The sequence below is a fragment of the Cherax quadricarinatus genome, chromosome 42 (genome assembly GCF_038502225.1).
Source record: "Cherax quadricarinatus isolate ZL_2023a chromosome 42, ASM3850222v1, whole genome shotgun sequence".
NCBI lineage: Eukaryota > Metazoa > Arthropoda > Malacostraca > Decapoda > Parastacidae > Cherax > Cherax quadricarinatus.
The window spans coordinates 18494859-18519203 of record NC_091333.1 but is presented as its reverse complement, the minus strand read 5'-3'; the positions used below and the strand labels follow the sequence as shown (position 1 = coordinate 18519203).

At 37.9% G+C, this 24345-nt stretch overlaps 1 protein-coding gene across 5 annotated transcripts in view; it reads right to left on the bottom strand.

Annotated features, from left to right (window-relative positions):
• Positions 1–24345, bottom strand: part of LOC128695665 (CREB-regulated transcription coactivator 1) — a 276224-nt gene that overhangs the window by 91004 nt on the left and 160875 nt on the right. For 3 of the 5 annotated variants that reach the window (XM_070093389.1, XM_070093387.1, XM_070093386.1), the window contains one exon: positions 19805–19858. The exons of the other annotated variants lie outside the window; for them this stretch is intronic. In XM_070093389.1, the coding sequence (XP_069949490.1) occupies positions 19805–19858 (54 nt within the window). The remainder of the gene's footprint in view (positions 1–19804; positions 19859–24345) is intronic. 5 annotated transcript variants of the gene reach the window in all.

Genomic DNA, 24345 nt, shown 5'->3' with positions numbered 1-24345 from the left:
AAATATATATAACTAATTTTGATGATAACTGAACATTGCATACCTTTATTGAAGACTCTTGCTGGCTAAATGTAAGCCACTTTTGTACTTTTCTACAATTTCTTTCTTGAATTCTATTGTGTTTCTCACCTTTACCACAGGGCTGGCACTAGGAACTTTCTTTGGGCCCATGGTGGCTTATTTCGCAGTAGCAATCAATAAACAAGCACAAAAATTGCAAGATGTTTCGGATGAATGTCCACTCAGCCAGTGACAGAGCCAGACTGGTGGCATCCTGGGCAGGAGGACGCATATGATATGTACAATTTCCGGATTGAGGTACAAAATCCAGACCAAAATTTCACCCAAAAAGGTGTTTTAAATCCGAATTGCACGACATGCAGACCATACAAAAATCAGAGTTCCACTGTATTTCAACTGCCCAATAAAGTGATCAGAAATCAGTAACTTGGCCAATTTCATACAAAATTCAAAACTCACCAATTTAGAAATAGGGTCTATAATAAACAATGTAGACATTCCTGGCACTAAAAAAAACATTTCCTTTGCTCCTGAGTCTTGTCTCCAAGCCCCTCTTATATTATGTTTGCTTTCCATTTTGAATTTTTATTCACACAAAAAATACAAGATTTACTGTTACGCAGCCTACCGCATTATTGTAATAATAATGTCAATGCATTCCTAAATGCATATTAGACTGACCAGTTGGACGCACATTGTACAAGTGTACAATGTGCGTCTCTGTGTGTACTCTGGAACATAGGCAAAAATCGAACATTTCCATTACTTTGAGCTCAACTTCAAGCTACTTTGTCCTGAAACTAATCAAAATCATCTCTATTTCTGTAATATATCTTCCATTCTATCAAATGAGACCAAGAAACGAGAATATACCCATAAAAACCATATGAGATACTATATCCATAAAAACACTGTAGCAGTTTTTTCCTCATTATGCACCGTGTGCTGTAGGATTTTTTATATGGTGCATACTTACCGCACAAACCCATTCTCTCATATCTATGCCCAAATTTACCGCTCACAGCTTATCTGAGTAATATAAACACACATGCAGTATAATGTGATCCTTTATTGACTACGTTTCGCCCACACAGTGGGCTTTTTCAAGTCGCAAACAGATCTGTTTGCGACTTGAAAAAGCCCACTGTATGGGCGAAACGTAGTCAATAAAGGATCACATTATACTGCATATGTGTTTATATTTCCATTGTGTCGGTATTTTATACCATTTATTTCCTTTATCTGAGTAAGTTGAGCTCATGGCGTAATATTATGGGACAGACACTAACTTCAAAGCCATTATGTAATGGGACCGACTCCAAAAGGGTTAAAGCATTTTCTAGGATTTTTTTTTTTTTTATTATTTCTTAGCATTACAGTATTTGATAGAATGGAAGACACTACTGAAACAGAGATGATTTAAATAGGTTTCAGGACCAGAAGTGGTTTGAAATCAGGCTGAAAGTAGTGGAAATATTTTATTTTTATTTTTTTTTTTTTTGGTCTCTAATGGGTTTTTATTAAGTCCAATTCCATTACTGGAATGCCATAAATCATGACCAATCATTCCTGATTAGATTTTATTATCTGAGAAACAGAGTAAGACTCTAATTAATAAACAGAGGAAATGTTGCTTTAGTTCCTGAAATTTTTGAAATTTATTTTGGACTCTTTTTAAATTGGATTTATTTTTAATTTTGTGTAAAACTGGCCAAACTCCCAACTTCTGGGCACTTTATAAGGTAGTTTATTATAACAGCTGAATAGGCAGTTTCTTGTGTTCAGTCAACGTAACAGAAAGCATACTAATAAAGTAGCTAAGAATCTGGTTGAATTGAGCAAATGTAAAATCATCAATGCATAAACTGCATCCAGATCACAAACTTTCTGCAAGTTTTCCATCAAATTTCATAATCTGGTGTGATCACCTTCAGAAAAAGATTATCTACCATTTCACAAGCACTTTTTAACCCTCTGACTGTTTCGATCGTATATATACATCTTACGCGCCACTGTTTCTGATATATTTATACATGTAAATTCTAGCGGCTTCAAATCAAGCGGGAGAAAGCTGGTAGGCCCACATGTGAGAGAATGGGTCTGTGTGGTCAGTGTGCACCACATAAAAAAAATCCTGCAGCAAGCAGTGCATAATGAGAAAAAAAAAAACTGACCATTTTTTTGGATTAAAAAGCCAACGTTGAGGTGTATTTTCGTACAGTATTTATCATTGCACTTTAACACAAAAATTTTGCCTCGACATTCGATGGAAAACCTGACATTCGATACGAGACGTGTCCACGTGAGGCCTGAACTGCCCCGTGTGTGCCAGTGTTTACAAGCCAGCCAGTGTGCGCATATCTAAGTATACATTTGGTACATTCCATATTATCACTGTTTTTGGTGCTTGTTTCTGCAAAATAAGACACCATGGGCCCCAAGAAAGCTCCTAGTTCCAACCCTTTGAGACCAAGGGTGCTAATGACTGTTGAAATGAAGAAAGAGATAATTGCAAAGTACGAAAGTGGAGTGTGTGTGTCGGAGCTGGCCAGGTTGTATAGTAAACCCCAATCAACCATCTCTACTATAGTGAGCAGGAAAACGGCAATCAAGGAAGCTGTTCTTGCAAAAGGTGCAACTGTGATTACGAAACAGCGACCGTAAGTGTTAGAAAATGTTGAGAGACTGTTATTGGTGTGGATAAATGAAAAACAGAAAGCAGGAGATACCATCTCTCAAGCGATCATTTGTGAAAAGGCTAGGCAGTTGCATGATGATTTGGTAAAAAAAACTGCCTGCAACTAGTGGTGATGTGAGTGAATTTATGGCCAGCAAAGGTTGGTTTGAAAGATTTAACCCTTTGAGGGTTTTCGTCGTACTAGTACGTTTTACGCGTAGGGGTTTTTGACGTACTAGTACTCATAAATTCTAGCGGCCTCAAATCTAGTGGGAGAAAGCTGGTAGGCCTCCATATGAAAGAATGGGTCTATGTGGTCAGTGTGCACAGTCTAAAAAAAATCCTGCAGCACACAGTGCATAATGAGAAAAAAAAAACTTTGACCATTTTTTTTGAATAAATCAACGACTTTGCAGTGTATTTTCGTATGGTATTTATTGTTGTATTCTAGTTTTCTTGGTCTCATTTTATAGAATGGAAGACATATTACAGAAATTGAGATGATTTTGACTGGTTTTACAAAGAAAGGTGCCTTGAAATTGAGCTCAAAGTAGCAGAAATGTTCGATTTTTACCAAACTTCAAAAGTAAACAAATCGTGCCAAGCGTGCAATACACGTCAACTGGTGAGTCTAATATTCTTTCACAAGTGCACCAATAATATTTATACCATTTTTTACACTAATGCAGTAGTCTGCATAACAGTAAATCTTATATTTTTTGTGAAAATAAAAATTCAAAGTGGAAAGCAAAAGAATATAAGAGGGGACTTGAGACATGACTAATGACTAGAGGAAATGTCATTTTAGTGCCAGGAATGTCTTTCTTGTTTATTCTGGACCCTATTCCGAAATTGGCATCTTTTGAAATTTGTGTGAAATTGGCAAAATTGCTAAATTCTGACCACTGTACTGGATAGTTGAATTTCATAAATGAGTGGTTTCTTGCATCCATTCGATAGAAAAAATGGAGTTCTAGCGAAATATTCATGTTTTTTGTCGACTAGTACAGTGAAATTGGCCGAAAATGGGGCTCAAAGTGGGCAAAATCGCCGATGCGTAAACATCGCCGAGACCGGTAATTTTGCGAGAGCATAATTCCGTAAGTTTTCTATCAAATTTCAAACTTTTGGTGTCTTTATGATCGGGAAAAGATTCTCTATCTTTTCATAAGAGAAAATAATTTTTTTTTTTTTAAATTTGGCCGACCCTGAGAACGAGTTTCGGAGAGGGCCTGTCGACCCTCAAAGGGTTAAGAATCGTAGTGGCATACACAGTGTGGTAAGGCATGGTGAAGCTGCCAGTTCGGACCACAAAGCAGCTGAAAAATATGTGCATGAATTCAAAGAGTACATAGAGGCTGAAGGATTGAAACCTGAACAAGTGTTTAATTGTGATGAAACAGGCCTGTTTTGGAAGAAATTGCCAAGCAGGACCTACATTACTCAGGAGGAAAAGGCACTCCCAGGACATAAGCCTATGAAAGATAGGCTTACTCTTCTGATTTGTGCCAATGCTAGTGGTAATTGCAAAGTGAAGCCTTTATTGCTGTATCACTCAGAAACTCTCAGAGTGTTCAGGCAAAAGAATGTCCTCAAGGTTAATTTGTGTGTGCTGTGGAGGGCAAACAGTAAGGCATGGGTCACTAGGGACTTTTTCTATGACTGGTTACACCATGCATTTGCCCCCACTGTGAAAAATTATTTAATTGAAAAGAAATTAGACCTTAAGTGCCTCCTGATATTAGACAATGCTCCTGGTCATCCTTCAGACTTGGCAGAGTGACTTTCTGGGGACATGAGCTTCATTAAGGTCAAGTTTTTGCCTCCTAATACCACTCCTCTCCTGCAGCCCATGGACCAGCAGGTCATGTCCAACTTCAAGAAACTGTACACAAAAGCTATGTTTCAAAAGTGCTTTGTAGTGACCACAAAAACTCAACTGACTCTAAAAGAGTTTCGGAAGGATCACTTTAATATCCTCAATTGTATAAACCTGATAGGTACGGCTTGGGAGGAAGTGACTAAGAGGACCTTGAACTCTGCTTGGAAAAAACTGTGGCCAGAATGTGTAGACAAAAGGGATTTTGAAGGGTTTGAGGCTAACCCTGAGAATCCTATGCCAGTTGAGGAATCCATTGTGGCATTGGGGAAGTCCTTGGGGTTGGAGGTTAGTGGGGAGGATGTGGAAGAGTTGGTGGAGGAGGACAATGATGAACTAACCACTGATGAGCTGCTAGATCATCTTCAACAGCAAGAAGCCACACCTGAGGAAACTGCTTCGGAGGAGAGGAGAGAGAAATTGAAGAAGTTGCCTACTTCAAAGATTAAGGAAATATGTGCAAATTGGCTTGAAGTGCAAACCTTTTTTGATGAAAATCACCCTGACACAGATACTGCAAGCCGTGCTGGTGACTATTACACTGATAATGTTGTGAACCACTTTAGGAAAGTCATAAAGGAACGAGAGGTACAGGCCTCTATGGACAGATATGTTGTGCGACAGAAGTCCAGTGACTCTCAAGCTGGTCCCAGTGGCATTAAAAGAAGAAGGGAAGTAACCCCAGAAAAAGACTTGATACCTTAAGTCCTAATGGAAGGGATTCCCCTTCTAAACAGTAACAACTTCAACACTCTCCCCTCCTCCCATCCCATCAATCATCACCAGATATTCATTAAAGGTAAGTGTCAATTATTCTATTGTTATTAATCTATTGTTATTGTTGTTATTGTAATTATTCTATTGCATTAAACTTAATATTTCATATGGTAAAACTTTTTTTTTCATACTTTTGGGTGTCTTGCACGGATTAATTTGATTTCCATTATTTCTTATGGGAAAATTAATTGAACTCGATATTTTCGAGATTCAATAGCTCTCAGGAACGGATTAGTATCGAATGTCGAGGGTCCACTGTATTCTCGTTTTCATGGTCTCAGGTGATAAAATGGAAAACATATTACAGAAATAGAGATGATTTTGATTACTTTCATGATGAAAACGACCTTGAAATTGAGCTCAAAGTAGCGGAAATGTTCGATTTTTACCAATATTCAGGAGTAAGCAAATCACACCACACGTCCAATGCACTTCAACTGGGGAGTCTAATACTCTTTCACTAGTGCACTGATATTATTTATACCATTTTTATAATAATGCAGTAGTCTGCATAACAGTAAATTTTGTATTTTTTTGTATGAATAAAAAATCAAAATAGAAAGCAATAGTAGGTTGGTAGAGCGCAACCACCCAGGGAAGTACTACCGTCCTGCCAGATGACTGCGAAACAGAAACCTGTAACTGTTTTACATGATGGCAGGATTGCTGGTGTCTCTTTCTGTCTCATAAACACGCTAGATTACAGGGATATCTTGCTACTCCTACTTACACTTTGGTCACACTTCACAGACACGCACATGCATATATATATATACATACATCTAGGTTTTTCTCCTTTTTCTAAACAGCTCTTGTTCTACTTTATTTCTTCTATTGTCCATGGGGAAGTGGAAAAGAATCTTTCCTCCGTAAGCCATGCGTGTCGTATGAGGCGACTAAAATGCCGGGAGCAATGGGCTAGTAACCCCTTCTCCTGTAAACATTTACTAAAAAAGAGAAGAAGAAAAACTTTATAAAACTGGGATGCTTGAATGTGCGTGGATGTAGTGTGGATGACAAGAAACAGATGATTGCTGATGTTATGAATGAAAAGACGCTGGATGTCCTGGCCCTAAGCGAAACAAAGCTGAAGGGGGTAGGGGAGTTTCGGTGGGGGGGAAATAAATGGGATTAAATCTGGAGTATCTGAGAGAGTTAGAGCTAAGGAAGGGGTAGCAATAATGTTGAAGGATCAGTTATGGAAGGAGAAAAGAGAATATGAATGTGTAAATTCAAGGATTATGTGGATTAAAGGTTGGATGCAAAAAGTGGGCCATAATAAGCATGTATGCACCTGGAGAAGAGAGGAATGTAGAGGAGAGAGAGAGATTTTGGGAGATGTTAAGTGAATGCATAGGAACCTTAGAACCAAGTGAGAGAGTAATTGTGGTAGGGGACCTGAATGCTAAAGTAGGAGAAACCTTTAGACAGGGTGTGGTAGGTAAGTTTGGGGTGCCAGGTGTAAATGATAATGGGAGCCCTTTGATTGAACTTTGTATAGAAAGGGGTTTAGTTATAGGTAATACATATTTTAAGAAAAAGAGGATAAATAAGTATACACGATATGATGTAGGGCGAAATGACAGTAGTTTGTTGGATTATGTATTGGTAGATAAAAGACTGTTGAGTAGACTTCAGGATGTACATGTTTATAGAGGGGCCACAGATATATCAGATCACTTTCTAGTTGTAGCTACACTAAGAGTAAAAGGTAGATGGGATACAAGGAGAATAGAAGCATCAGGGAAGAGAGAGGTTTAAGTTTATAAACTAAAAGAGGAGGCAGTTAGGGTAAGATATAAACAGCTATTGGAGGATAGATGGGCTAATGAGAGCATAGGCAATGGGGTTGAAGAGGTATGGGGTAGGTTTAAAAATGTAGTGTAAGAGTGTTCAACAGAAGTTTGTGGTTACAGGAAAGTGGGTGCGAGAGGGAAGAGAAGCGATTGGTGGAATGATGATGTAAAGAGAGTAGTAAGGGAGAAAAAGTTGGCATATGAGAAGTTTTTACAAACTAGAAGTGATGCAAGGAGGGAAGAGTATATGGAGAAAAAGAGAGAGGTTAAGAGAGTGGTGAAGCAATGTAAAAAGAGAGCAAATGAGAGAGTGGGTGAGATGTTATCAACAAATTTTGTTGAAAATAAGAAAGTTTTGGAGTGAGATTAACAAGTTGAGGAAGCCTAGAGAACAAATGGATTTGTCAGTTAAAAATAGGAGAGGAGAGTTATTAAATGGAGAGTTAGGGTTATTGGGAAGATGGAGGGAATATTTTGAGGAATTGTTAAATTTTGATGAAGATAGGGAAGCTGTGATTTCGTGTATAGGGCAAGGAGGAATAACATCTTGTAGGAGTGAGGAACAGCCAGTTGCAAGTGTGGGGGAAGTTCGTGAGGCAGTAGGTAAAATGAAAGGGGGTAAGGCAGCCGGGATTGATGGGATAAAGATAGAAATGTTAAAAGCAGGTGGGGATATAGTTTTGGAGTGGTTGGTGCTATTATTTAATAAATGTATGGAAGAGGGTAAGTTACCTAGGGATTGGCAGAGAGCATGCATAGTTCCTTTGTATAAAGGCAAAGGGGACAAAAGAGAGTGCAAAAATTATAGGGGGATAAGTCTGTTGAGTATACCTGGTAAAGTGTATGGTAGAGTTATTACTGAAAGAATTAAGAGTAAGACGGAGAATAGGATAGCAGATGAACAAGGAGGCTTTAGGAAAAGTAGGGGGTGTGTGGACAAGGTGTTTGCAGTGAAACACATAAGTGAACAGTATTTAGATAAGGCTAAAGAGGTTTTTGTGGCATTTATGGATTTGGAAAAGGCATATGACAGGGTGGATAGGGGGGCAATGTGGCAGATGTTGCAGGTGTATGGTGTAGGAGGTAGGTTACTGAAAGCAGCGAAGAGTTTTTACGAGGATAGTGAGGGTCAAGTTAGAGTATGTAAGAAAGAGGGAGATTATTTCCCAGTAAAAGTAGGCCTTAGACAAGGATGTGTGATGTCACCGTGGTTGTTTAATATATTTACAGATGGGGTTGTAAGAGAAGTAAATGCAAGGGTCTTGGCAAGAGGCGTGGAGTTAAAAGATAAAGAATCACACACAAAGTGGGAGTTGTCACAGTTGCTCTTTGCTGATGACACTGTGCTCTTGGGAGATTCTGAAGAGAAGTTGCAGAGGTTGGTGGATGAATTTGGTAGGGTATGCAAAAGAAGAAAATTAAAAGTGAATACAGGAAAGAGTAAGGTTATGAGGACAACAAAAAGATTAGGTGATGAAAGATTGGATATCAGATTGGAGAGAGAGAGTATGGAGGAGGTGAATGTATTCAGATATTTGGGAGTGGTCGTGTCAGCGGATGGGTCTATGAAAGATGAGGTGAATCATAGAACTGATGAGGGAAAAAGGGTGAGTGGTGCACTTAGGAGTCTGTGGAGACAAAGAACTTTGTCCTTGGAGGCAAAGAGGGGAATGTATGAGAGTATAGTTTTACCAAAGGAGGTTTTGTGTGCGAGGGGCTTGGACTTCCAGCGGGCATTCGTGAGCGTGTTTGATAGGAGTGAATGGAGACAAATGGTTTTAATACTTGGTGTGCTGTTGGAGAGTAAGCAAAGTAACATTTATGAAGGGATTCAGGGAAACTGGCAGGCCGGACTTGAGTCCTGGAGATTGAGAAGTACAGTGCCTGCACTCTGAAGGAGGGGTGTTAATGTTGCAGTTTAAAAACTGTAGTGTAAAGCACTCTTCTGGCAAGACAGTGATGGATTGAATGACGGTGAAAGTTTTTCTTTTTCAGGCCACCCTGCCTTGGTGGGAATCGGCCAGTGTGCTAATAAAATAAAAAAATAAAAAAAAAGCAATAGTAATATAAGAGGGGCCTAGATACATGACTAATGAACAGAGGATATTTTAGTGCCAAGAATGTCTACATTGTTTATTCTGGACCCTATTTTGAAATTGGCATCTTTTTTAATTTGTGTGAAATTGCCAATTTCTGACCACTTTATTGGGTAGTTCAAATCGGTAAATGGGCGGTTTCTTGTACTCAACTGATAGAAAAAATGGAGTTCTAAAGAAATAGCTTGGTCAACTGGAACAACGGAATTGGCCAAAAACAGGGCTCAAAGTCGGTGAAATTGCTGATGCGTTTATGTTGCCGAGACCGCTAACTTCGCGGGAGCGTAATTCCGCGAGTTTTCGACCCGATTTCGTACTTTTGGTGTCATTACCATCGGGAAAAGATTCTCTATCATTTCATAAAAGATTTTTTTTTTTCCAAAAATTTATCGACATAGAATGACAGTTTCAGAAAGGGGACTGCGACAGCCAAAGGGTTATATGCCAACACTGTCAGCACTTTTAACTTCAGAGCTTCCAAAAGTGAAGGAGTCAATAGGTGCATTTTAACAATACAGTGGACCCTCAGTTAACAATGCCATCGGATAACGATAAAATCGGATACCAATACGTTTTTGCATCAAAATATTGGCTTGGCTAACGATAAAAAACTCAGTTAAGGACATTCGTCCAGAAAGAGTCCGCGCAGTCTGAGCCGCCCAGGTCGCCCGGCCACTCCAGTGTGGCTAGTGTGCCGTTGTTTACAAGCCACTGTGGACGATTCCACACGTACCTGCGATATATTTTGCATTATTCCATTGTTTCTAGTGCTTGTAACTCCTAATAAAGCCACCATGGGCCTAAAGAAAGCTTCTAGTGCCAACCCTGTGGTAGAAAGGGTAAGAAATACTATTGAATTGAAGAAAGAGATAATCGCAAAGTACAAAAGTGCAGTGCGTGCCTCCGAGCTGGCCAGGATGTATAACAAACCCCAATCAACCATCGCTATTATCTTGGCCAACAAAAATGCAATCAAGGAAGCTCTTGTTGCAAAAGGTGCAAATGTGCTTACAAACCAGAGATCGCAAATATTCGAAGATGTGGAAAGACTGTTGTTGGTGTGGATCAGTGAGAAACAATTATCAGGAGACAGTGTTTCACAGTCAATTATATGTGAAAAGGCAAGGCAGTTGCATACGGATCTCATTAATAAAATGCAAAAAACTAGTGCTGATATTGATGAATTTAAGGCCAGCAAAGGCTGGTTTGAGAGATTTAACCCTTTGACTGTTTTGGTCGTATATATACGTCTTACGAGGTACCGTGTTTGACGTATACTCATAAATTCTAGTGGCTTCAAATCAAGCAGGAGAAAGCTGGTAGGCCCACATGTGAGAGAATGGGTCTGTGTGGTCAGTGTGCACCATATAAAAAAAAAATCCTGGAGCATGCATTTTTAATTACGTAGAATGCCGACTTTGTGGTCTATTTTTGTATAGTATTTATGGTTGTATTCTTGGTCTCATTTGATAGAATGGAAAATTTTTTATAGAAATAGAGGTGATTTTGATTGGTTTTCCTATAAAAAGAACCTGGAAATGGAGCTCAAAGTAGGGGAAATGTTTGATTTTTGCAGATGTTCAAAAGTAAACAAATGATGTCATTGTCCAATAAATGTCCAACTAGCCATTCTAATATGCAGTCATGAATGGGTTGACATTATTTGTACAATTATTACAATATTGTAGTAGTCTGCGTAACAGTAAATCTTCTATTTTTTGTTTGAATAAAAATTCAAAATAGAAAGCAAGAGTAATATCAGAGGGGCCTGGAGATGTGACTGATGAACAAAGAAAATGTTATTTTAGAGCCAGGAATGTCTGCATAGTTCATTCTGGACCTTATTTCGAAATTGTCATATTTTTAATTTTCGTGAAATTGACCAAATTGCAAATTTCTGACCACGTTATTGGGTAGTTGAAATCGGTAAATGGGCAGTTTCTTGTACTCAATCGATAGAAAAAAATGGAATTCTAAAGAAATAGCTACGAGTTTGGTCGACTGGAACAATGGAATTAGCTGAAAATAGGGCTCTAAGTGGGCGAAATCGCTGATTAGTAAATATCGCTGAGGTCGCTAACTTCGTGAGAGCATAATTCTGTCCGCTTTCCATCAAATTTCGTTTTTTTTGGTGTCATTACAATCGGGGAAAGATTCTCTATCATTTCATAAGAAAAAAGTTTTTTTTTTTGAAAGTTTGCAACACCAGGAGACACCTCAGAATTGGCGATTGCGACAGTCAAGGGGTTAAGAATCGTAGTGGCATACACAGTGTGATAAGGCATGGTGAGGCTGCCAGTTGTGGCAAAAATGCAGCTCAAAAATATGTGCTGGACTTTAAGGGGTCCAGAGGTTGAAAAATTAAAACCCAAACAAATGTTCAATTGTGATGAAACAGGCCTGTTTTGGAAGAAAATGCCAAAGAGGACATGCATTACTCGGAGGAAAAGGCACTCCCAGGACACAAGCCTATGAAAGACAGGCTAACTCTCATGTTTTGTAGTAATGCTGGTGGGGTAATGTTGGTGTATCACTCCCAGAGTGTTCAAGAAAAACAGTGTCATCAAGTCTGATTTGTGTGTGATGTGAAGGGCAAACAGTAAGGCATGGGTCACTAGGGACATTTTCCACAATTGGTTCTATCAAGTGTTTGGCCCCAGTGTGAAAAAACACCTCCTGGAAAATAAATTGGAACTCCTGGTATTAGACAATGCTCCTGCTCATCCTCCAGACTTGCAAGAGCAAATTATGGGGGAGTTTAGTTTTATCAAAGAGAAATTTTTGCCCCCTAACACCACTCTTCTCCTCCAGCCCATGGACCAGCAGGTCATTTCAATTTTCAAAAAACTTTACACCAAAGCAGTGTTTCAAAATTCCTTTGAAGTGACCTCAGACACTGAACTGACCCTAAGAGAGTTCTGGAAAGATCACTTCAGTATCCTCAGTTGCATAAACATTATAGGTAAGGCTTGGGACGGAGTGACTTGCAGGACTTTGAACTCTCCTTGGAGAAAACTGTGGCCAGAATGTGTACAAGAGATGGATTTTGTAGGGTTTGGAGCTGACTCTGAGGAGCCTATACCAGTTGTGGAATCTATTATGTCACTGGGGAAGTCCATGGGGTTGGAGGTTAGTGGCGAGGATGTGGAAAAGTTGGTGGACGACAACAATGAAGAGCTAACCACTGATGAGCAGCAAGAGCTTCATCTGCAACAGCAGCAGACCACAGCTGAGGAAATTGCTTCTGAGGAGGGGGAAGAGAGATGGAGTAAGTTGACTTCTTCAACGACTGGGGACATTTGTACAATGTGGACAAAGGTGCAAGCCTTTATGGATGAACATCACCATGACACAGCTGTCACATGCCATGCTGGTGGCTTTTACAATGACAATGTTATGTCCCATTTTTGGGAAATCTTAAAGACACGCCAGAAACAGAGCTCTCTGGACAGATTTTTGGCGCAACAGGGGTCCAGTGACTCTCAAGCTGGTCCTAGTGGAATTAAAAAACAAAGAAGAGAGGTAACCCCAGAAAAGGACTTGCTACCTAAAGTCCTTATGGAAGGGGATTCCCCTTCCAAATAATAATACACCTTCATCCTCTCCCCTCCTCCCATCTCATCACTCATCAATAAGTCATCAGTAAAGGCAAGTGTCATTTTATGAATTATTAATGCATTTATTCTGTATGTCTCATTGTTTTCTGTGTAGGAAAATATATATTTCATGTGAAATAAATATTTTTTTATACTTTTGGGTGTCTGGATCAGATTAATTGGATTTCCATTGTTTCTTATGGGGAAAATTAATTCAGATAACGAAGAAATCGGTTAAGGACAAGCTCTCTGGAACGGATTAATATCGTTAACTGAGGGTCCACTGTATTAATATGGGAAAATTTGGGGAAATTTTTGGCATTTTCAGGCAGTGAATTCCAAATTTCTGGGCCTTATATTTGCATGGAGTTATTAAACAGGTTGAGTCGTCCACATGGAATGTCAGATACTTATTCCTTGTACTACATCAATGTGTTCTGTTGCAGCTCTCCAGATAGAATTTAAGATGGGTTAATGTTTGAACTGAGTATCAAGTAGACACAGCATGCACAGTTGAAAGTGTGAATATTATGTGTATTATGCAAATTTAAATCTGAATAAGAAGGGGAGGTTGTTGGCCGGAGCCTCAATGAGTAATTATTCCAAGAGTTGATTTTTGTTGAATAACATGTATCAAAAAATCTTGCACAAGGGATGAACATGGAGTATATATCATAGCCAAATTTAAATCAAAAGACCTGCAAAAACCCCTCACAGTTATAAACATCTACAGAGTACTACAGTCAAACATTTACCACTATAGTGAAAAACTAGGAAACATGATTACTGATGCACACATGAATAAAGACCACCTGCTACTAACAGGAGATTTCAATATAAACTTACTACACGACCAGGACCCACAAGTAACCAAATTCACAAACACTATGAGCAACTGCCTGTTGCTACCAACAATATCTAAACCTACAAGAATCACCGAGACAAGTATCTCCTTATAGATCACATCTGGACTAACACCATATCCCCTTTAAAATCAGGCATAATCACAGACAACACTACAGACCACTACCCAGCTTTTCTCATAACTAATCTAGGTAAATTACCACAAGACATTACTAAAGTAACCTTCAGACTACATAACGAGACAGCTGTTAACAACGTTATAGCAGCTATGAATAACATCGATTGGCAAAATGAGCTCAAAACATATACAGATATGAATGAATGTATAAATAATTTTCTAAAAAAAAAGCCCATTGCCTCTACAACAAACACTGCCCCAAAAAAACAAAACAGATCAGAGCAGATAGACTGAATAGTCCCTGGTTAACACCCAGCATCCTCAAATCCATTAACACAAAGCACAAATATAAAAACAGTATAGAATGGGTCTTACCAGCCTGATAAGAAGACCTAAAAATTGTATTATGAAAATAGATTACAAAACATCAAAGGTGATATGAAAAAGACCTGGAAAACTCTATCTGAAATTCTTGGAACTAAAAAGTTATCCAAAAACAAACAATCAAACTAACAAAATCAGACGAATCCCTACTCACACCAACTGAAACAGCAAACAGACCCAATGATTTCTTCTCCACCATAGGAAAAAATCTAGCGAACAAAATACCAAGCTCAAACACCCATCCATCAGACTACCTCGTAAGTACCTACCCAAATACACTATTTCTAGCTCCAACCAACCCACTAGAAATCTCACTCATCATCAACACCCTTAAAAACAAGGCAGGAGACATAAACAACTTGCCTGCTTTTATGTACAAAAAAGCTTCTCAAGTATTGTCACCAATTATTGCAACACTCTTTAACAAATCCATTGAATCATCTACCTTCCCAACAATCCTCAAAATAGCGAGGGTCACTCCGATTCATAAAGGAGGTGACCAAGCTAACTTGAATAACTATAGACCAATATCTAACTTACCACTGTTCTCTAAAATCTTTGAAAAATTAATTCGTGGACGGATCTATTCCTACCTCGTCTCACACAACATATTAAACCCTTGTCAGTTTGGATTCAGAAATAATAAAAGCACAAATGATGCTATCATACACATGCTAGAACTAATATATACCGCACTCGAAAAGAAAGAAGTCCCCTTGGGCATTTTCATTGATTTACGGAAAGCTTTTGATACAGTCAACCATGAACTGCTGTACTCTATATTAGCGCACTATGGTATCAGAGGCCACTCCCTCAACTACCTAAAGTCATACCTTAGTAGCAGAATTCAATGTGTGTGTGCAAATGGTGCAAACTATTCCACCCAACCAATCACAGTAGGAGTCCTACAAGGAAGTGTCCTTGGACCACTCCTCTTTCTCATCTACATCAATGATCTACCAAATGCATCACAGCTACTCAAACCCATATTATTTGCAGATGACACTACATACATCTTCTCCCACCCAAACCCAGTCATACTCGCCAACACTGTCAATGCCGAATCGCAGAAAATATCTGCCTGGATGATGACTAATAAACTTACCCTGAGTATTGATAAAACCTATCTCATTCAGTTTTTTAAAAAGCTGCAAATCATCCACTTAACATAACGCTAAATGGATCATCAGTCACAAGACTTGCAGAGGGAAAATTCCTAGGTATCCACCTTGACAGTAGCCTTAAGTTCCAGACACATATACAACACATCACCAAGAAAATCTCTAAGACTGTAGGCATACTATCAAAGATACGGTACTACGTTCCACAATCAGCTCTCCTGGCACCGTATCCTTCACTCATATACCCTTATCTAACATATGGAATTAGTGCATGGGGATAACAACATAAAATCACCTAAGACCTCTAATAACCCAGCAAAAGGCAGCAGTCAGAATGATAAATTCCCACTCCTGCCAGCGTACTCCACCAATTTTCAAAAGTCTAAATCTGCTCACCATTAAGAACATCCATACTTATTCATGTGCCTACTACATACACAGAACAATACACGCAAATATAAACCCTCCACTCAAACTTCTCCTCACCAACCTTAACAGGACACATGACCATAACACACGACACAGATCTCTTTTTGATGTACCTCGTGTCCATATCACACTATGTAAAAACTCTATGCACATAAAGGGCCCCAAAATATGGAATTCATTACCAGAAGATATTAAAGTAACCCGGTTTTAAAATCAATTTAAGACTCTTCTCAAAAGCCACTTAATCACCTTAGACTAAATGCTAAATACTCAGTACACACATACTCAATTATGTATTCCCATATCATAATTTCAATAATTACTTTTGAACCTTTTATCCATTGTTGACAGGAATATAACTGAATCACTGTTTTCACAAAATGCATTTTTGAATATATGAATATATCTTTTGTCTTATATAAATTAGATTCATTTATAATTAATAATCTACTGTACAACTATGATATAATTAATATTCTACTGTACAACTATGATATAATTCTTAGTGTTAAGTAGTCAGTAAGCCAATAATGTTAAGTCGGTCCATAATGCCTAGGCATAATAGAGGCTCTCTTTGCATTGCAACCCATTATTGTAAATACATAATCTCAATGTACTATTTGCAAAGACATAATTAAATAAATAAATAAATAAATAAATAAAGTGATTAGTCAGTCGTTGATCCCCATGTAAAGATACAATAGATGAGGTGTGGTTAGATCAGAGGAATACAGAGTGAACAGGAATGTCTGGGAAACAAACAATTTGTTTTTGAGAGAAAGCCCAGTGTTTTGCATTTTCTTTAGAAATGTTCTGGATGTGTGTGCTGAATTTCAGTCTGCTGTCTAGCAGGAAGCAGATGACTGCAGTACATATTCAAAGTGCTACTGGAGGTATAGTGGAGGAGGAAGGGGGCAGATGCACCTTCAAAGGTGCCACTGGATGTATGATAGGGAAATGTGAACAGAAGATTGCTCTCAGTGAAGAGAAAAGGGGGAAGGGGATGGGGGCAGCAAGTTACAGCAGATGGTAGTGTCTATTGTCTGTTGATACAAAAATGGAATGCCTTTGATGGGTTCTGGTAGTTTTCCACTCCCTCAGCCTGGCCCTGACTAGGCTTGCCTAGTGCCAGACTTGTGCCTCAGCCAGAAAGTTGGCAGAAACTCAAGATTAAACAACTACTTCATCAGGGTGACAGACAGCAGGCAGAGAGATTTAGGATTGCATTTTTCTCATTAATTTTTTGGCTAAACGAATTTAGCCAAAAAATGAATTTGTTTTTGTACATTCTTATGACCATTTCAGGCACTGGTAAGAAAAGCAAGGAACTCACTAAATGTCACTTTTGTGAAAATCACCTAAAAACCTTTACAAAAGAAAACTGACCAACTCACCACATGTCACTTTTAAGATCGCCTACAAATATGTGCAACATATTTGCAACAATATCTCTGTAACCAATCATATAATTTTAAAAGACTGATGAACATCTTTGAATAGAAAATGCACTAATCATTCACTGGAAAGTCTGTCAGTTTTCTTACCACATAGACCCATTCTTTAGTATCTAGACCAAAATTTACTATTCACAGCTTATCTGAGGGAGCTAAGCTCAAAATGTTGATTTATATGAGTGACGCAGACGTCAATGACAGACCTACGCATGAGACAGTAAAAGGGTAAATAATATCTGCTTTGGATATACCTGTGACCAGATTCAAGAGTTTTTCTACCCTTGCAGCTCAACCACATTCCATTTTTTTGTTTATTGACTGTTCAATCAGTCAACAACAACAAAAAAGCTATTGCTGATGGTAGCCTCCTGGCCCAAATAACTATCACAGCCTGGTTGATCTGGCACTTCAAGAATGGTCCAGTTTCCTCAAGAAGACTTCTTCGCTAGTTCCAGTAATGTCTCGCTTCTGCTGGTAGCAGATTGGACCATGGATGTTGACAAAGTGTTCTCTTATTGTTCTCATGTCACCCCTGCTTTTCATTGGATCTATTTTACATATCCTCTCATCTCTCTCACACCAATATACTGTTATGGAAGTGTGACGATCTGGAACCAGGCCCTCAAGTACGTTCCACATTGTGATAGCCTAAGGGTCGCAGCAACTCATTAAACCAACAATCGTCAGCCTAGAGCTGACACAACCCTTCAATCTAACAATAGCAAAAAAAAAAAAAACATGTAATATGCCAAATTCAAAGTGCCTAAAATTTGTCAGCAACAAAATTTGGCCTAGCCATATAAAAATGGGTCAGTGCGGTGAGTATGTGAAGTATAAACAGAATCCTGTCACACTCAGTGTATGAACTGCTAACCTATGACCATGCATTTGGGCTAAAATAGTAACTGTGGTGTTGATGGCATTTTTAAGGTGATTTTCCTGGTATTATTAACTGTTTCTCAGTGCCAATATGTAAACTGTAAGACATACTAGTGAAAGGGAGATTTTGATAGATTAAAGAACACAAGGCGACCTGAAAAATGCATCAAACTGGTAGAAATGGTTGATTTTGGGCAATTTTCATGGAGAAGAGTGGAAATTTTCCTGGCCCCACAAACCCCCCATAGTCTGTTTTATGGGATTTTGCTAGGTCTGCTTCAATTACTGTGAGAGTCTAAATGATGCCCAAGCATTCTTGGTTATGGTTTACTAACCAAAAAATAGGAAAGAAAAAGTTTCTCTTTGGCATGTGATGATCGATTCTAAATGGAGGAGGCAAGTGTTATATAGGAGAGGTGGGGATGCAATTAATAAACAGAGGCAAAGTTGCAGGACCTCCATGCTCTTAACCTCCACCATTATGGAGGTTTTACTGTTGATTTTATATGAGTATTTTAAGGCAGTAAACAGTACTTCTATTGAACCTATTCAGCATCTTTACATTTATTCACCACCATTTTCTAGAAGTCATTTATGAAAGATATAAATGCTGATGCTACACTTTAATAAATTTATAATAGAAAAAATGAAGTTTTTTGTTTATATTCCAAGACACTGTACACCTATTAAACCTACTGATAATATTTATTTATATAAATTGTAATTAGTGTGTTTGGAAAAGTAGTACAGAAGTATACTATCATTACATTTCTCTAGACAAACTTTGAGAAGAGAAAAAAAACCACACCTGCAGACAAAAATGAAACAAAAAAAAAAAAAAGGGGGGGGGGGGGTGGCTGTAAATTTTGACCTCTAAGGTCCTCTTCAGTAGATGAAGAGGACCACAGGTTAAGTAGTAGTCCTCCATTTCTGGTTTCATTTATGCCTACAAATGCTTTTCTTTGTCTCCATTGACTAGTTTTCATTACACTACCACCAGTTAGCAAGAACTTTGTACTGTATACTTATAGTATTGTTGTTCGTTCAGGATGCATAACATTAACTCCTTTAAGTAATCTTCATTACTTAGAATTAGCCATTCATACACAAACTACTGTATAGTCATATTTTCTCAAGTCTTTCAAAATTTTACATTTGTTGACAGTCTCCTGAATACATAATTAATTTCTGGCTTATTATTTTTTAAAGGAATGAGTATAAAATTTGGTGTACTGTACATATTCTGCATGAGGATTCAGACGTTATGTGAAAAAATAGGGGATATTTTGTAGAAAGTCATTACAAATATAAGCACTGCAATAAAGGCAGCAAATAAGCAAGAGCACAAAGCACCTGTAAGGAATGTCAATAGTAATGCAGTGCTGACTGCAACAGAAAATAAAAAGCACAAATATAAGATCAATAAATATACGAGTCATACAAAGTGTAACCAAAACACCGCTAGTGTATTGTACCATAAAAACTTAAAATTCAAAACACAGCAGCTCAACAGTTCTATTTTTCCACATGAAAATAATATTTGCCTGAGCCCTAGAAACTGGTAGAGACAAATTATGAAAATTAAGCCTCTACAAAAAGAAAATATTTGTTGCCATTTATGCCAAACTCTAGTGATAGTGAAACAACTACTGCTACTACTACTACTGAAGATGTGTGTACAGTACTGTACTAAAATGACATGACTGTACTAACCTTACATGTATGGAGGTAGCGTGCATTAATTACAGTAGGGACAGACAAATGATTCTGAAACAAAACACAAGCCAAAGAAAGAAACAAACAAATCACACTCTAAATAAAAAAGATGAATATACTGACATGCAGTATTACATTTTAACAAGTTAACCATGCACAAATGTGAATACATGTTGTCCTCAATTTTCAGAATGCTTTATTTACTCAAGGTCTAGCAGATTTATACAGTGAATTGTGTGTACTTTGCAAAAGCTAGCTAGCTATTCTGGTTGGTTAGGTCAACTCTACAGGTATAAGCTACTACAATGTTCGACATATTTATTGTAAGTTTCTTGCATTCACTCTAAATTTAATAGGCAGTATGAAATTCATAAAAACTGAAGCAATATAACTAATAACTAATCAAATAAAAAATTATTGATACTAAATATAAGGACAAGTGTGATCAGAACACATGCTTAAACTTTTCATGAAAAGTGTACTGAACATCACAAATTCAATCATACTCAAAAAATATAAAATATCTACAAATAAGAACAAATTACTTATAAGAGTTAAAAATATCTCAAATATAACCTTCATCAATCACGTGCTACCTTTCTTCCTTTTACCAATTGTAAACAGTATGATGGACAAATACACTGTACTGCAAGAAAAATGTCATCTAGGTGAAGGATGGTATCAAGTACCAACAACTAATAAGATACACCTGTAGCACTAGGATTTTTTTTTTTTTATTTATTAACACATTGGCCATTTTCCACCAAGGCAGGGTGGACCGAAAAAGAAAAGCTTTCATCATCATTCACTCCGTCACTGTCTTGCCATAGGCATGCTTTCACTACAGTTATAAAACTGCAATATTAACACCCCTAGGATATTTATTAAGACATTTCAGTTGTGGAACCTTTGTCTATCCAATGGACTGAAGAAATATAACGGAAATGTTTCCTCAATCCTAGCACTACATAGGCCCTATTAGGAGTGTTTCCATTTTTTTTTTTTTAAATTTGGTTGGTAGTAGTAGGCTGGTAGACAGCAACCACCCAGGGAGGTACTACCATCCTGCTAAACACATGTTTAACTGAAACCTACAATTGTTTTACACAATGGTAGGATTGCTGGTGCTTTCTCTCTCTCTCATAAACAAGATAAGAGGTACATCTTGCTACTTCTATTTATATTCAGGTCTCATTACACATGCATATACATATATATGCATACGTACACATACGAGTTTTCTTCTATTTCTTAGTATTCTTGTTCTTTACCTCCATGGAAGAGTGGAAAAGAATTCCTACATGTGTTGTAAAAGGCAACTAAAGTGTCATGAGCAAGGGGCTAGTAACCACTTCTCCTGTATAAATTACTAAACATAAGAAGAAAAACTTTATAAAGTTGGGATATTTGAATGTGTGTGGATGTTGTGTAGATAAGAGATGATTGGCAGAACGAAAGGAAGCTGAATGTCCTGACCTGACTCTAAGCAAAACAAAAATAAATGGGGTAGGGGAGTTTCAGTGGGGAGAAATAAATGGGGTTAGGTCAAGTGCATCTGAGAGAGTTAGAACTAAGGAAGGGGTAGCAATAATGTTGAAGGATCAGTGATGGCACAGAAGAGAGACAATATAAATGTATAAATTCAAGGATTATGTAGATTAAAATAAGGGTCAGATGCAAAAAGTAGATTATGCCAAGTGTTTATGAGCCTGGAGAAGAGAGAGGAGAGATCTTGGGAGATGTTAAGCAAGTGTTTAGAGTTTTGAACCAAGTGAGAGTAATTGTGGTAGGGAACCTAAATGCTGAAAAAGGAGATATGGTTGTAGAGGACATAGAAAATAAGCTTGGGGTGTCAGGGGTAAATGATAATGGTGGGCCTTTGATTGAACTCTGTATAGAAAGAGGTTTGGTAATAAGCAATAAGTATTTTGAGAAAAAGAGGATAAGTATACAAGATATGATAAAAGGCATAATGACAAAAGTTTGTTGGACTATGTATTATGGATAGATAAAAGGTTGATGGGAAGACTTTTGGGTGTGCATCCTTAAAAAGCAGCAACAGATGTATCTAATCATTTTTTAATTGTAGCTACAGTGAAAGCAAAATGCAGAGGGGGTATAAGGAGAATGGTGTCAGTGAGTAAGAGAGAGATGAGGGTGTATAAACTAGAGGAGGTAGTCTGGGCAAGATATGAGCAATTACAGCTAAAGAGATGGGCTAGTGAGAGTATAGGTAATGAGAAGGTTGAAGAGGAATATGGTAAATCTAAGAATGTAGTGTTAGTGTGTGAAGTAGAAGTTTGTGGATATAGAAAAGTGGGTGTGGGAGAGAAGAGGAGCAACTGGTGGAATGATGAGGTAAAGAGAGTGGCCAGAGAGAAAAAGTTAGGATGCGAGAGGCTTTGCAAAGCAGAAGTAATACAAGGAGCATAAAGTATATGAAGAGTAAAAGAGAGGTTAAAAGAGTTATAAGGGAATATAAAAGGAGAGCAAATGAGACAGTAGGCGAGGTGCTATCAACAAATTTTGCTGAGAACAAGAAAAAGTTTTGGAGTGAGATTAATAAGTTCAGAAAACTCATGGAACAAATGGATTTGACAGTTACAAACAGAAAAGGAGAGTTATTAAATGAAGAGTTGGAGGTATTAGGAAGATGGGGATATATTAAATGTTGATGAAGATTGAGAGAGAGGTGTGATTTCATGCATTGGCCAGTGAGGTATAACATCTTATAGGAGTGAGGAAGAGCCAGATGTGAGGGTGGTGGAAGGGCATGAAGCTGTAAAACAAAAAGGGGTGAAGCAGCTGGGATTGATGGGATCAAGATAGAAATGTTAAAAGCAGGTGGGAATATTGTTTTGGAATGGTTAGTGCTTCTATTCAATATATGCATGAAAGAGCGAAAGGTACCTAGGGACTGGCAGAAAACATGCATAGTTCCAGTGTATAAAGGCAAAGGAGAAAAGTGTGTGTAAGAATAATAGGAGAATAAGCCTGCTGAGTATAACTGGTAATGTGAATGAAAGAATTAAGAATTGCAGATGAAACAAGGAGGCTTTAGGAGGGCAGGGGATGTGAAGACTAAGTGTTTTCATTGAAACAAATAAGTGAACAGTATTTACATAAGGGTAAGGAAGATTTCATTGCATTTATGGATTTAGAAAAGGTACTTGACAGGGTGGATAGGAAAGCAATGTGGCAAATACTGCTAGTGTATGGAATAGGTGGTAGGTTACTGAAGGCAGTGAGGAATTTTAACAAGGATAGTGAGGCTTACATATGGGCATTTAGGACAGAGGGAGATTATTTTCCAGTAAAAGTAGGCCTTAGACAGGCATACATAATGTCACCATGGTTAATATATTTAACCCTTTGAGGGTTTCGGCCGTACTAGTACGGCTTACGACCCAGGGTTTTTGACGCACTAGTATGCCTAAATTCCAGTGCCTTCAAATCTAATGAGAGAAAGCTGGTAGGCCTACATATGAAAGAATGGGTCTGTGGTCAGTGTGCGCAGTATAAAAAAAATCCTGCAGCACACAGTGCGTAATGAGAAAAAAAACTCTGACCGTGTTTTTGGAATAAAACAGCGACTTTGCACTGTATTTTCGTATGGTATTTATTGTTGTATTCTAGTTTTCTTGGTCTCATTTTATAGAATGGAAGACATATTACAGAAATTGAGGTGATTTTGACTGGTTTTACAATGAAAAGTACCTTGAAATTGAGCGCAAAGTAGCAGAAATGTTCGATTTTTATCAAAGTTCAAAAGTAAACAAATCATGCCAAGCGTCCAATACACGTCAACTGGTGAGTCTAATATTCTTTCACAAGTGCGATGATATTATTTATACCATTTCTACACTAATGCAGTAGTCTGCATAACAGTAAATCTTCTATTTTTTGTAAGAATAAAAATTCAAAGTGGAAAGCCAAAGAAATATAAGAGAGGCCTGGGGATGTGACTAACGAACAGAGAACTTGTTCTTTTAGTGCCAGGAATGTCTTTTTTGTTTATTCTGGACCCTATTCGGAAATTGGCATCTTTTGAAATTAGTGTGAAATTGGCAAAATTGCTAAATTCTGGCCACTTTATTGGATGGTTGAAATTGGTAAATGGGTGGTTTCTTGTACTCATTCGCTAGAAAAAATGGAGTTCTAGCGAAATAGTTATGATATTTGTCGACTAGTACATTGGAATTGGTCGAAAATAGGGCTCAAATTGGGCAAAATCGCTGATACGTAAACATCGTCAAGACCGCTAACTTCGCGAGAGCATAATTCCGTAAGTTTTCCATCAAATTTCATACTTTTGGTGTCATTATGATTGGGAAAAGATTCTCTATCTTTTCATAAGAAAAAATAATTTTTTTTTTTGAAATTTGGCCGACCCTGAGAACAAGTTTCAGAGAGAGCCTGTCGACCCTCAAGGGGTTAAAGATGGGGGTTGAAGAGAAGTGCATGCTGGGGTAATGGGAAGAGATGTGGATTGGAAAAAAAAAAAGAGACTCTAATACAAAGTAGTTGTCACTATTACT